Here is a 14,041-nt window from a genome sequence, read left to right on the forward strand (position 1 = left end):
GAGCTGGGTTTACATGTTTACAGGTATATCTGGCAACCCGGCCTGCCTGTCAAACTGGGCCGATGATAACAACACACAGATCAAAACATAAACATAAATTCCGTCACGGAATGTAAATTTCAAAAAGAAAAAATACTGACATTAGCATTGTTGTCAGAAAAGATAGTATTTCAGTTTAACATGTTTCCTTAATATCTGATGAGGCATTGGTGTCATTTTTGGATTTATTACAGTACGAATATTACATATTGGACCTTTAAAGATGAATTTTACATAAAGAGGATTGTAGTATTTTCATTAGTGGCATTTTCTGCACCCATGACCATCATGTTGTTACTGCGTGACCGACTTAATTACAGTTCAACTAGTTTAGTATTTCGTGGTTCACGCCTGTCAGGGACCGCACTCTGATCCAACCTGGTAACCGCTCAGTGCCACGGCTGCAGCAGCAGAACTGTGGACAAATCAGGTCAATTCAAATCTCAACAATCTTCACGCAGCACCACTTACTGCACCTTTAAGGTTTTTATTTAAAACCCACCTCCGTTTAGAAAGGATGAGTTGTACTGACAAGCACGATCATCCCCAGACGATGCATTTCACCAACAGGGAAGGATAGGAGCTAACTATAGGAAAGGTTCTCTTTTTCTCTGCATCATTACATCTCCTCCTCTTTGCTACTCTCCAGTCAGTGTGATGAGTGCCAACACTTTCCTGTCTTCCTTATGTGCTGTACTGTATCAACTCATTCCAGTTTGACTCAGTTCCTCTCACTGTGATGGCAGAGTACCAAGACAGAAAACCTCTTCCTCTCTGCTCTCGGATTCTCTCCGTCTGTCTCTCTCCTCCCTCCGCCCCTGCATCTCACTGCTTGTGTATAAATATTTGATTTCCTCGTCCTCTCATCGTGCTGTACACAGATATTTTCAGCCAGCTCTCTATCTAGCGGAGAGATACTTGGAGATTTCAGTCAGAGGACCGGGGGGAGTGTCTCACAGCTGGAACATCATATAAATACATCTCTACACACATTTAAAGACAGCAGCATGTCAGCCGTATGCTGTGCGTTTGTTTGTCTGTGCGTTGGTCCTATTTCTGTGGCACCCTCTGCCCACCCCCTGCTTTTCCTTCTGTATCTCCACCTGCTCGTTTCCTATTTCTGTCTCTCTATTTTTCTTTTACTTTTCACACGCACAACACACACACACACCCACACAGAGTACCTTTCCCCAACAGGATGAAGCACTAATCTGCCGTCGGCTCAAGAACTGAACTGACTAAAAATACTTCACCAGCGACGTCATTGATTATTACACCAAACATTACTGCTACTTCTAGTTTTATGTTTGCAGATCCATCTTCAGCCTCATGCTAACATTACACACAGACTCTGATCCAAGCAGCAGGCTGTTCTCATGAACCATTCATAAATATAGCGACAGATAGCGTAGTTATGCACTGTAATATCCGTGAGATATCTTACAAATTGTTGTGCACGTGTTTTTCTACGATATCATACGAACCCATTCATGACAATGGTTAAAGTTACTGTCCTCAGTCAGTCAGCAGCAGGACAGCACTGTGTGGCCTTCTGGATGATTCTACCTGCAAAAACTACCACTGTAGTAAAAAACGGTTACCATGGCTACCGCTGTACAGTAACACTAACACAGGATGAGGCGGTTACCTGGGATACCATTGCAGTCCTTAAGCAGGTAGACGTGATTCCCATACTGTATCCACACACACACAGATAGGATTGATGAAATTGATGAAGTCTTTTAGAGTAAGATAATCCCACTCAGTAGCTAATGGTTTACAACACCAGATGGGCTGCCATCACTTACTCTCTCTGTCTCTCACACACACACACACACACACACACACACACACACACACACACACACACACACAGTCTCTGGTGTTTCCTGCGTGTCTCTACGACGTTTAACGTCAGACAGATCTTGGTAGAAGCATGCTTATATTGGCTCACTGACACTGCGGAGATTTACTCCTTAGGTATTGAAATTTGGTATTAAATGACGAGGCATTTTTCGACACTTTGAACGCAACTGGGTCAGTGCCTGAAAGTTCGGTTCCAAGCCCTATTTACAACCTCATAGACGTACGCATTCACTTCACACAGCAATATGTCCTGATGCAGTGCAATATATTATAACAGAGACACTATATTTTGCAATGACTTCTAGAGCTAAATCTAGAAAAAGCTGACAACTCTCAAATATCGTCACCACTAAATGCCTCAGAGAGTCCTGCTGCATGACTTCAGCTGTGGGATGTGGCCTATAAACAGGAGGACTGCAGGGATGGAACAGAAAGGGATTGGGTGAGTAGATTGTTTTGTTCCAACTAATATGGTGCAGGCTAGCTTCTGAAACACAATGATTAAATGATGCCATTCCTAATGCAACATGTGTGTGTTTAAGATTGGACTGTTTTGGATTTAATGCAGTTAAATGAACGGCCCTGCTAAACAAGATGTTAAAACTAAACTATAATCTTTCAAAACGGATCTAAAAACGGGTCAGAAGTGTTTCCAAATGTCTCTGGTTTAGGAGCTCGGAAACACCAGAGCAGGGAGAATAAGAGGGGGAAACACCAGAGCAGGGAGAATGAGAGGGGGAAATACCAGAGCAGGGAGAATGAGAGGGGGAAATACCAGAGCAGGGAGAATGAGAGGGGGAAACACCAGAGCAGGGGGAATGAGAGGGGGAAACGTAGCAGAAGATCTTCCATTTTAAACCAAAACGTAGCAATGTAAATGTAGCCTTAGCAGCTCCTGGACAGTATGGTTTGGTAATCGTACTGTCCAAAAGGGAAATCTTTGAATAGCATTCAACCTGACCGGTATCAATCTGCCGCCCCTAGAAGATATCTAATGTTCTAGGCTTGGTGCCTCTGGCATTGGCAGCCACTCTGTTTTTGCTCTCCTTCCTCCGGGCAGACACCACCGCTTCATAAACCGTTCCACCACTCCTTTCTTCCCCGGTGCAGTGCTCAGCTTCAATAACAACTACAAATGTTAAATGTATGGTTGTTCCCAGGTTACATATTTTTTAGGTTATTTCTCACATGCTGTTTCAGAGGTGTCATCTACAGACATGCACTTAAAAACTGAATTAACTGAATCAGGCGGTTGTCGGTCCAATCCTTATGTAGGAATTTGTCTCTTTTTTATTTCTCTTAACTAATATTGTTTATACTGTTTTTACTGTCCTCTAACTTCTACGCTATGTTCTTTAACATATGCTGTCTGTCTGATCTGTTAGGGTTAGTGCTGTATGTTTAATTCTAATGTGGTTGCGATTGCATATGGCAAATAAACTTGACCTGGTTGATTTCCTCTCGTTCTCTTGGTCCCAAATCTTCCCCTCCCTCTCTCTCTCAGACCACTCCGTTCATCTGATTAAACTAGCAGCTGGCTGTGATTTGGTAGCAACAATAGCAGCCTGCTAAGCAGCAGATTAGCATCGTTACATCATGGGTTATGCAAGATACAAAGCCACAGCATGAGAAGGTGTGCTGGGAGACAATGCGTCAGTAGACAATAATCAGTCAGATAATACATGATGGAGGAACTAAGCACGAGTAGAAGTTTGTTTTATCCCAGCCAACAGAAACATCCTTCATGTGACACAGAAATCATTACTGACTCGGATATGAATTCTTTATTATATCCAACTCACAGTATTTCAGAGTGATAAATAATAGAGCCAGCTAACATATTTATCTGCCACAAGTGGAAATGACTTAAATGTCTCAAAAAGTAAAGTGTTTTTTAAAAAAGCGGTTCCTGCCGTCCGGCGGTTACCGCCAGAAGATCAGCATGGTAAACTCTGATCAGCAGCAGAATCTGTGCACGTTCATAGCCCTACTGACGTGATCCAAACGGCTTCCTCCCATTTTGACTGGAGGCAGTAAGTTACCGCGCGGCGCTGTGAAAGCCTCTTTAGGTGATACACAGATAGCCTAAACCCTGAAAGAAACTTCAGGTTTGACCAAAATCTAAGACTGGCATATTCAGATTCCTCTTTTCCTCATTATATAAGCTGCCACAGCATCAGTCATCAACATTCACAGAGAACAAAATCACCAGCCCAACTGTCAGTTAGGGGTGTAATGATACATCGATCTGGATCATCTTATACTGATCGCAGGTTCCTGAATCAGATCAAAATCGTATCGTGACAGACTTTAAAGATAGCAGTAAGTATCGTATAAGTGTCCAAAGAATCTATATGAAATTGTATTGTGATAACCCCTACTGTCAGTTAGCACAGCACACCATCAACAGAAAACCTGCATTGATTATTCCTCTCTTACATCTATTGTGTCATGCTGTGCTTAAGCCAACAAGTCCTGAATGTTCTCAGAATAATGGAAAGCTTCAACATCTACAAGTTGATATTGTTTAGTCAACTGCTGTTTCCAAGGTTAAGAGTGAATTAGTTAAGCCTAACAGAATAAGAATGTGTCCATCAGACACTCTGAAGTGATGCAGTGTGTGAGAGCGCCTCTGTTCCGTCTCTCTTTGCCTTCCTGACAGCAGTGTCTAATCAAGTAGACCGAAAGAAAACATACACAACAACCCAGCCGAGCCAGAGAGAGAAGTGCATGAAAGCATGCGGGCAGAGGATCATCAGGTGGCGCAATGTATAAAGAATAAAACATGTTTGATGTGGAGAACAAGCAGCTTCCCTGCAGCTGTGCACAGCATCTGACACGCACGCACGCACGCACGTATATTAATTCTGTGAAGGTATCAAAACGCTCAATCCAAAGGGAAATGCACACAGCCCATATTCAGAAACTGTGCCTTTAAAAAGGTCCCATGGCATGAAAATTTCACTTTATGAGTTTTTTTAACATTAATATGCGTTCCCCCAGCCTGCCTATGGTCCCCCAGTGGCTAGAAATGGTGATAGGTGTAAACCGAGCCCTGGGTATTCTTCTCTGCCTTTGAGAAAATGAAAGCTCAGATGGACCAATCAGGAATCTTCTCCTTATGAGGTCATAAGGAGAAAGGTTACCTCCCCTTTCTCTGCTTTGCCCACCCCTCAGTCTGTCTCTAACGGTCTTACCTCTCTTGGTTATGATAATGCGGAGCAGCGGATTGGCTGACGAGACAGCTTTGTGGAAGTTGTCGTCATTGTTGATGGGAAGGAGGTCTCCGTGAACGTCGGCGTATCCCAGCAGCACGTCCACACCGGGGATGCGATGGATGGTTTGGAGGAGGCGGTAGAACTCCTGAAAGCCCGCCGGGCCATTCCTCTTCAGGGCAAAGCGGCGGTATTCTGCCTCAAACTGAAGAAGACAAGGAACTCAAGTTAACACACTGTCAGCTGAGACACACTAGATCATATCGCGGTTTACAGGTCACAGTTTCACTCACACATGCTGCGCTGAATGTGTGTGTCTGGCTGCTACTACTAACATAAAGAAGGAAATACTCTCAAGATACATAAGTTTACAAAGTGAACCAAACAGCTCTAATGTAGTCCAGAATTTACTTCAGAGACCAACGTGGTCACTTTGTAACACACGTTATAATGCTCACCTAGCTGCTAGCATGGCACGCCCTCATACTCTGCTTCTGACTGGCTATTAGTCCTTACCTAGGTACTGCACATGTGCGACTCCCAACAAAGATGGAACAGAAGTGAAATGCCTCGGGTGCCTGGTTAGCTCACCTGGTAGAGCAGGCGCCCATATATAGAGGTTTACTCAACGCAGCGGCCGCAGGTTTGACTCCGGTCTGCGGCCCTTTGCTGCATGTCATTCCCCTTCTTTCTCCCCTTTCAAGTCTAAGCTGTCTTATACAAATAAAGGCCTAAAATGCTAAAAAAAAAGAAGTGAGATGCCTCACTCTGTAACTAAACACAGGGTGAAAAGAGGAGCTGCAGCAATGTACAACAACCTATTCCTATATTAATAATAACTTTCACTAAGACGGAAACTTTACAGAAGAATGTACTGATGGTGTAGGTGTCCTCTCTCCTAACAAAGCTTTAGGTGTCAAGACTAACCCTAACCTTACATTTCCACACACTTTGTTTTTCACCATAACCCTGTGACACATCTGAACTGGTAATTAGTCTTAAGTGTTTCACCTTCTTCTCTATAATTTGAGGTCAGTTTGCTTCCATCAGTAAGGAAGTATAACATCGAGGTACCTATCTTTACAAACAACCAGTTAGTTTGCCATCTATCCTCTTCAGAGCCGGTTATCACCATTCGTTGTTTTCCCTGTTGTACAGCCATGCCGTACTCACTGCTGCTGTATAAAGTATTGAAGTTTTCCACTACGTCAGTGAATCTTAAAGCATTCTCCAAACAGTACAGAGAAGAAGCATTATGTTGGCGAGCCTTGTCACATACCTCACGTGGATGTAATTATGGTGAACACTTGTTGTGACAGCATTCAGTGACTTCAGGGCCTGAAGCACGCCCACAGTTTTTACATTTTAAACAAATCTCCTATTGGCACACGATGACGCTACAGCTACCGTGATCAATACAGATATAGGAGGGCTGCTTTGGGTTGTAGGCCTGAGCTTTTGGCACAATGGGGAGAGGTTGGACCTGACTCAAACCAGTGTTTCCTCTATGTTGATTTTGGAGTGGCGGCAAAATTTCTGCCGCCAAGGTATCAGAAATAGGGCAGACGCACAATGTAGTCGCGGTTGCCTTTTAAATTATCTTGGCAACATAAAGCTGCCGCTCACATTGCAATTTAACAACAAGTAGGCTAGAACTATTCAGAGGTTATTGGGCCCGTCCAGTTTAACTCCACATACTGTTGTCTTGATGTAGTTTATTGTCTGAACGCTTTCTTCCGAGTGGACTATTAAACCAACAGCTCCAGAAAAAACAACACCGCGGTGCGTCCGTTCTAACTGGACAACGTTCAACTTGTCAGTTCTGTCAGCTCATCGTCCTCATACAATCTGGAAACATTAAAACGGTGAGTCAGTGTAATATAATATAAATTGGAAATTAGGGCTGTGCTCGATTGAAGAAATTCTTAGTCAACTAACACTCATTCAATTGTATCGACTAATCGATTAGTTGATTTAATCGACAGATCTGTAAATCTGAGTTTCTCCGCAAAGAGTCATACAAAAGCACCACTTTAATTCTTGTGTTTACCAGAGATGTGCTCGTACGTTTCTTGGAAATAAGTCATTCAGCATGAAAAAACATGACTAATCGACTAAAGAAATCTAAGTTGACTAAGACCAAAACGACTGATTAAGAGACTAAGAGGGAGCAGCCCTATTGGAAATAGTCTATAGCTGTAGTCATAGATGTAATGATAGTAAATATATTGTCAGGTAAACACTAAACATCCTAAAGGAAACACTGCAAACAGATGTCTATCCTGAGGCTGAGCCACTTGGTTCAGTGAAAGGCGCTTGCAGTAAATTAAGGAATTGGCTCGTAACAAGTAGTTCCACAGTTACCTCTGGTGGAAAAGGTTCTGCTTAGTTAAATCTAAATGACCCAGCGGGAGGGGCTGTAGCAGCAAACGGCAATGGACTCAGCGGAGAGATAGTGAGCAGTGTCAGGTTATACTGGCTACACTCTACACCTGTATACATGTGATTGGATGTTATTAGTGAGCTGCTAAGCCAAGCAGCTGCTAAATGAGCCACGAATGGTGAAGCATGAAGGAAACAGCTGACGCTCAGCATTAGGGCTGGGAATTAGATTCTGATTCACAAGGTGCCGATTCGATTACATTTCCGATTCGGTATCAATTAGGTTCGGTAAATTTCAGTTACAGTACCAATTTATGCATGCATTAAATATTTTTATACAAAGCACTAGGTTAATGTTTAAATTAAGAATTAGGAAAGGTATGTTTTACTTAACAGGACTAAAACAACACTACAGTTGAGTTTAGCCGACAAAAGTTGAGCATCATATGGCGACGACCGTTAAGTTAAGACACCAAAACGACTAGTTAAGATTAGAAAAAAGATGGTGGCTTGGGTTAAAACAGCGGTACTCGTAAGTAGTACTCCCAGGACACAAACACCCTGTGTGTGATACTTGATGCCTTTATCCATCCATGGTGAAAAGGTATGTATTAAAAGATTGATTTCTGGATTTCATTCATGTATCAGATTACTCAAAAAAGATTGATTTTAATTGAAGAATAGATTATTTGAACCCAGCCCTACTAATCAGCTAATGCAAGCATGACTTCCATGCTCTGTGTGAACTAATGCAATTCTCTGTTCAAAGAGACCTAAAGCTGCTCAGCATCGGTCTGGTCCTGCTACAGAGTCACAGTGCAGCCTGCAGTAGGCTTTCAGCTGGAGTAAATGATGTGAAGATGGCAAAACACTGGCATTTGAAAATATGCATACTGAAATTCCGCAATGTTTAGCACACAACTCTAACCATGGCAAAGTGAAAGAGCAATGATGCTGTTAGTGCTGTAGGGAAAACTGTTAAACAGAGGACAGCCAGCATTATCCACACCACTTCAGACGCCTTTGTTTCTTGACATTTTATTCAAGCAGTGATTGGTCAGGGACTAGAGCCCGACTGATATATCTGCGGGCCGATGTTATCAGCCGATATTAGGCATTTTCCAAACTATTGGCATTTATAATGGCCAATAAATGAATATTTTAAAAAATAAATAAAAACGGACAAAACACCCTTTAACCATGTTATGAGAGTTGGCGTTGCATAGTATGTCCACGAGAGGGCGCTCTACAACGTCCCTGTTGGCAACACTGATTTTTTTATGTTATTGTGTTTTTGTTCAAAGACTTTAAGTTTCAAATCTTAAGTTTCTATTTTTATACATTTTATTTATCAGAACTTTAATATATTTTGACGTTCCTCTGCTCTGTTGTGACAATAAAACAAGTTTATTTTTAAAATGCATTATCATATTATTTTAGTAAGGACTCATAAATAACTACAAATAACTAAAGTTAGGGAAATCTGTTTATGTTTTGTTATGCGTTTCTGGACAAATATATATTGGCCGATATATCGGATTTTTAAATCACCAAATATTTGTATCAATATCGGCCTTAAAAATCCTTTCTCGGTCGGGCTCTATTGTAGCCTGGCTCCGCCCTCCGTACTTACGCTTAATCAGCAAACAGAGGGAGTGGCTGAGAACGATGACGTTGAGGCCGTGCGGTAGAGTTGTGGCGGAGAAAGATGCGAGCGAGCCATTTGGTCTGTTGTGGCAACGCCACCGAATATCCAGAAGTTAAAGCCCGAGCAAGAACAATCTTTGCTGAGTTGTGTTGGTGGCCATGACGTCATGGCCCTCCTCCCCACAGGGTTCGGAAAAAGTTTGATTTTCCAGCTCGCTCGGTTAGTGGTGAAGGAGTTGGCTACGGCAAATAGAACTTGACGGTCTCCCCTCTTGTTGTGCATGCGCATGACATACGTCACGACCAAACGTTAGCGATTGGTTCTGGCAGATCCAGAGTGGCTCTGGGCAGATCCAATAGTTTCAAACTTCAACAGAGCACCCGCCTTCAAGGAAGTTAACACTTGTCAATGGAGCGAGGCCAGACTCTCTGGACAAATTAAATGTACCAGAGTCTGGTAGGACCAGGCTAGCTCTATTGGGGACCAACGTGTAGTCTATCATGTCTCTGACACAGTGACCATGGTAAGGCCGCGTTTAGCAGCCTGCGTCTGCAGTACGAACGGGGGTAGTGCGTTTAGGCTGCGGAAGGGGGTTACCGCAGGGAGGACACTCAAAAAAACGCTGCGGGCCTCGGGCAAAAAATTTGAGACTGACTTAATTTTTGAGGAAGTGTAACCAGAGATCAGACTTGTGGGTGTGTTTTGAGGCGGCGTGAGAGTCCCGTACAGGAAACATCACTGCCTCTATTGCTGCCACAAGAAAGTTTTAAAACACCCAACACAAGCTCTGAGTAGGTGTAATAGCAGAATGTTTCCTGCAACAACAACTCGCTATGTCTCGCTCGTCTCTTTTCTTTCTCTTTCTCCTGTGAAATGAAGCTGCCTTCAAGTGCTGTCAGAAACGCAATATCTGTAAACGGACAGACAGAAAACACTAATTGTGAAATATAAAGTCTACTTGAGCTACGTTAAAGAACACAAAAGGACGTCACACAAAAGGGCTGTTTCACTGACACACAACCATGCAGCAAATTGCCCGATTGCTTTTTTTTTTTTGTCTGAATGCATCGTAACAGAGAGACGAAGATTGTGAAGATTGAAGAAGATTGTGTAGGCTGAATGCCAGCCTCTGAAATGCGGTCGGGTTGGACCTGTTCTCAGCTCATCTGTTCTGTCCTTTCAGGGGACAACATGTCTATTGTTGTGTGGAGCTGGCAGGACAGGTACTACATGTGTGCTCCTACACTTTACATCACACAGTGTTGCACAATCTCACATGCCTCATCTCTGATCCATTCCTGTGCACCCTGCTCTTTTAAACAGTTTCACAGTCTTCTTTAAGGTACATTCTGGAAATGTAACTCACACAGCTCCAATCTAGCTTTCTTCAGTCTAAATATTTGATCTCTCTCTGGACTACCCAACTTTGTCACTCATGCAAAATGCCTGGACGCTGGGATGCATCAGATGCAGGAATTGCTTAATTACAGCATTTAGTAATTTAAGAGCGAGGCCTTACGTGATCAACAACATGATGTGATGTTAGTGCAGACACATGCGTATGATAGTTAGCTCACGGTAAACATGTTGGTTTGGGTGGGGAGATGCATACCGGTCGGTCCTTTAAACCCTGGAAATACTTTAGTCTGGTAAAATGGATTATTATAGGAAAAGGCATGCTTATATAATTATGTAAATAGCTTAACAGGACTGTTGCATAAACTCACTGTGTTGGTGTGCATTAAACAAGTAAATCAAGCCATTCTTAATGCAACAAAGGAACAGTAGCACCCTGTATAATTCAGATTAAGATGAAAACATGAATATGAATCACTAGTGTGATATGCTGCTGATCAGTTTAACAACTTAGCATTAACATACGCAGCAACCTCAAGCAGTTGAAATGTAATCAGTCACCTGAATGCATGACTTGCTGCCTAACTGTGTAAATAAATCTGTTTTTGGTCCAAATTATTAGAGTATAACACAGCCTAAGTATGACTGTGTGCCGGAGGAAGGCAGGACAGGCTCTGACTCCAACTCATTTCATCACAACTTGATGTGAAAGTGGTGGATGAATTCCACTAATCAAACACTAGAAACCTGTATACCTGTAACTATAAACTGCTGCTACAGCGAGATACACAAAGAAACTGATGCAGCACAAATGTGCTTGATTCCAAAATATTTACTTCAGTCACCATTCACCTCCATCTGAGTAAGGTTATGACACTGTGTTCAGCCTTATGCAGCTAATTATATGTATTAATAGTTTACTGGCAGCAATGACAAAGATGACAGATGTTTGTCATCTCCACGCTGACTCACATATGAGACACACCAACAGACAGTGTGCACAAAATTCACAGTATACACAAACATAGCTTTTAGTCAAGACCTATAGTGTTTGGATCAAATGGCCTGGGAAAGTCTGCACTCCAATTATTTCCACATGATATTTAATCCATATGTAGGTAAATATAAGACTGAGATCAGACTCGGTTTAGGACTCGAATCAGGATTGGGGCCAAAAGAACATCCTAAAAACAAGTGTTTTTGTTTTGGGAACATCATTTTCTTCTCTTCCAGATGTGTGTTACATAGAGAAGCAGAGATGCTTGTTAGCAGTTCAGATAATAGAGAGTGAGACCGTAACAGACTGTGTGTGTGTGTGTGTGTGTGTGTGTGTGTGTGTGTGTGTGTGTGTGTGTGTGTGTGTGTGTGTGTGTGTGTGTGTGTGTAAACGTTGCCCTCTTTTGTCACCTCTAGTGACCTAAAGCTGCAAAACATCCTGACATGTTTGTTTTGATCATTATCTTATATTTTGCGCCAAAGAAATGGCAAATGTGTTATTACGCTACATTTAACATATGTATATGTTAAACACATAATCTAAAAATATAATTTAGGCTTGAAGCACAATAGCGAGTTTCAACTCCTTAACTACAAATCCTGCATACCTGCTGACCATATTTATTCTCGCTCATTAACTGTAGTCGACTCAAAAGTGACAGCAGGCGTGCTTCCTTCCACAGTGGCACATTATTAATGCATTCCTCTGTAATAAGTCTGTTGATGCTGGAGCTGCTCCAAGTACTCTATATAGCCCGCTGCTGGTGTTCACGCCAAGGGAAACGTAGTCAAAGGACATAGGGACACGATGGCTGTGCTGTCTCTGATGGAACTGTAAGGCCCAGCATTAGCAATGAAAATACAATGAATAACTGAGAATAGATTCATATAAGGATAATACATACTGACTGCATATTATCCCTTGCCTATGGTGATTTAGGTGTATATTTATTATAATTATATGAAAATTAAAACAGTTTTCACTAGGTCTGCCCTCTTTTGGTCTCTGTTGACTAAGATTTCTTTAGTCCATTTAGTCATTTTTTATGCTTTTTCATGCTGAATGATTTATTAAAGAAACGTGTGAGCACATATCTGGTAAAACACAATATTTAAAGTGCATGATTCTTTGTGGAGAAACTCAAGTTTTAGATCTGTCCATGAAATCAACTGATATGAGTGTAAGTCGACTGAGACTTTCTTCAATCCAGGACAGCCCTATTTATCTATCGGTCACACTCATTCAAATGTATCTATGTTTTGAATGTTATGAATGCACCTTAATATGCAACGTTATAGCTGTCACACATATTTCCTGCATTAGTTCCTCCAAAATTAGCCTCCCAAAATGAAAATACTCTGATAAAGTACCATTACTTCCCAATAATTGCACCACTTCAGTAGGCTACAGATACTGCGTGGGCCTGCGTGTAGTTACAAAGTACTGCACTTAACATCTGGCCCACTGTATATTGTCTGTATACTGTGGTATATATGTAGACAGTAGCTACACATCACTGAAAGTAGCCTACAGTAGGCCATTAGAGTAACAGGCTGGCGGGACATGCAGAATAATTGAACGGGACAGAGGACAGCGAGACATAGTATAAAGAGGCTGTTTTGACACAGAGAAGAGACGGAATATTTCGGAATTAAAACAGTGGTGGGGGGTAGCCTCTAGGCCGCCTGTCGTGTCAGCACCCCCATCGCTTTTCATCCGCTACAGAATATATTCCCCTGATTAGCAGCGTCGAGCAGTGAGTTTAAAGAGACAGCAGAGGGTTAATATGTTGCTGTAGTCAGTGCAGCGTTACCGTATCCTCTCATTATTAGCCTACCGCTTACATTATCAGTCGAACACCCCCCATTAGCCCCTACTCACTTTGCTCTTGACCTCCACCACACTGTCGGTGAGTTTGAACGGCGTCCGGTGCTGCTGCTGCGGCTGCGGCGGTCTGGACATGGTGCTCCCCGCTCGGCCGCTCTGCTGCTCGGCTCAGGCACTGCGGATAAAAACCCATCCACCGGGGCTATGCTTCTGTTTCCTCCTCGGTCCTCGGGTAAACGGAACAATCCTTCAGAGAACCGCGGCGCTCATTATTTCACCTGTTTATGTTCTTTTCGGTTTTCTCAGCTCTCGTTCCTGCGTTTGTGTCTCGTGCCGTGCCGTGCCGTACTGTGTCAGAGCGTTTACGACACGGACAGGAAAAACAACAGAGCGCTCGCGACAGGTGGAGTCCGGTAAATCCAGTGTGGGACGTGAGGTGCCGGTGTAACCCGTCCTCCCGCTGCACTGTGGACAGCAGAGGGGGCGGGGCCTGGTGCTGAAGACACCAGAGGGGCGGGGCAACGCATTGGGGGCGGGGCCTGTCGACATTTAAGCCAAAGAGCACTGCTGCTGCTGAAGCACTCACTAACACTATAGGCTACACCTCAACATAAACGTGTACAGTAGTGATGTGCGATACCACTTAATTTCTATCGATCCGATACCAAGTAATACCCAGGCTGGTATTGCCGATACCAAGACCAATACCAA

The 14,041-nt window shown here is 42.9% G+C and overlaps 1 protein-coding gene across 1 annotated transcript in view; it reads right to left on the reverse strand.

Moving 5' to 3' along the window:
- Positions 1 to 13,783, reverse strand: part of pard6a (par-6 family cell polarity regulator alpha) — a 37,473-nt gene extending 23,690 nt beyond the window's left edge. Inside the window, exons 1-2 of the mRNA XM_028586427.1 lie at positions 13,385 to 13,783; positions 5,103 to 5,325 (exon numbers count right to left, since the gene is read on the reverse strand). Of these exons, the coding sequence (XP_028442228.1) occupies positions 5,103 to 5,325; positions 13,385 to 13,465 (304 nt within the window). The 5' untranslated portion in view covers positions 13,466 to 13,783. The remainder of the gene's footprint in view (positions 1 to 5,102; positions 5,326 to 13,384) is intronic.
- Between the last annotated feature and the right edge of the window lie 258 nt (positions 13,784 to 14,041).

This window comes from Perca flavescens, chromosome 8, assembly GCF_004354835.1.
Source record: "Perca flavescens isolate YP-PL-M2 chromosome 8, PFLA_1.0, whole genome shotgun sequence".
Classification (NCBI taxonomy): domain Eukaryota; kingdom Metazoa; phylum Chordata; class Actinopteri; order Perciformes; family Percidae; genus Perca; species Perca flavescens.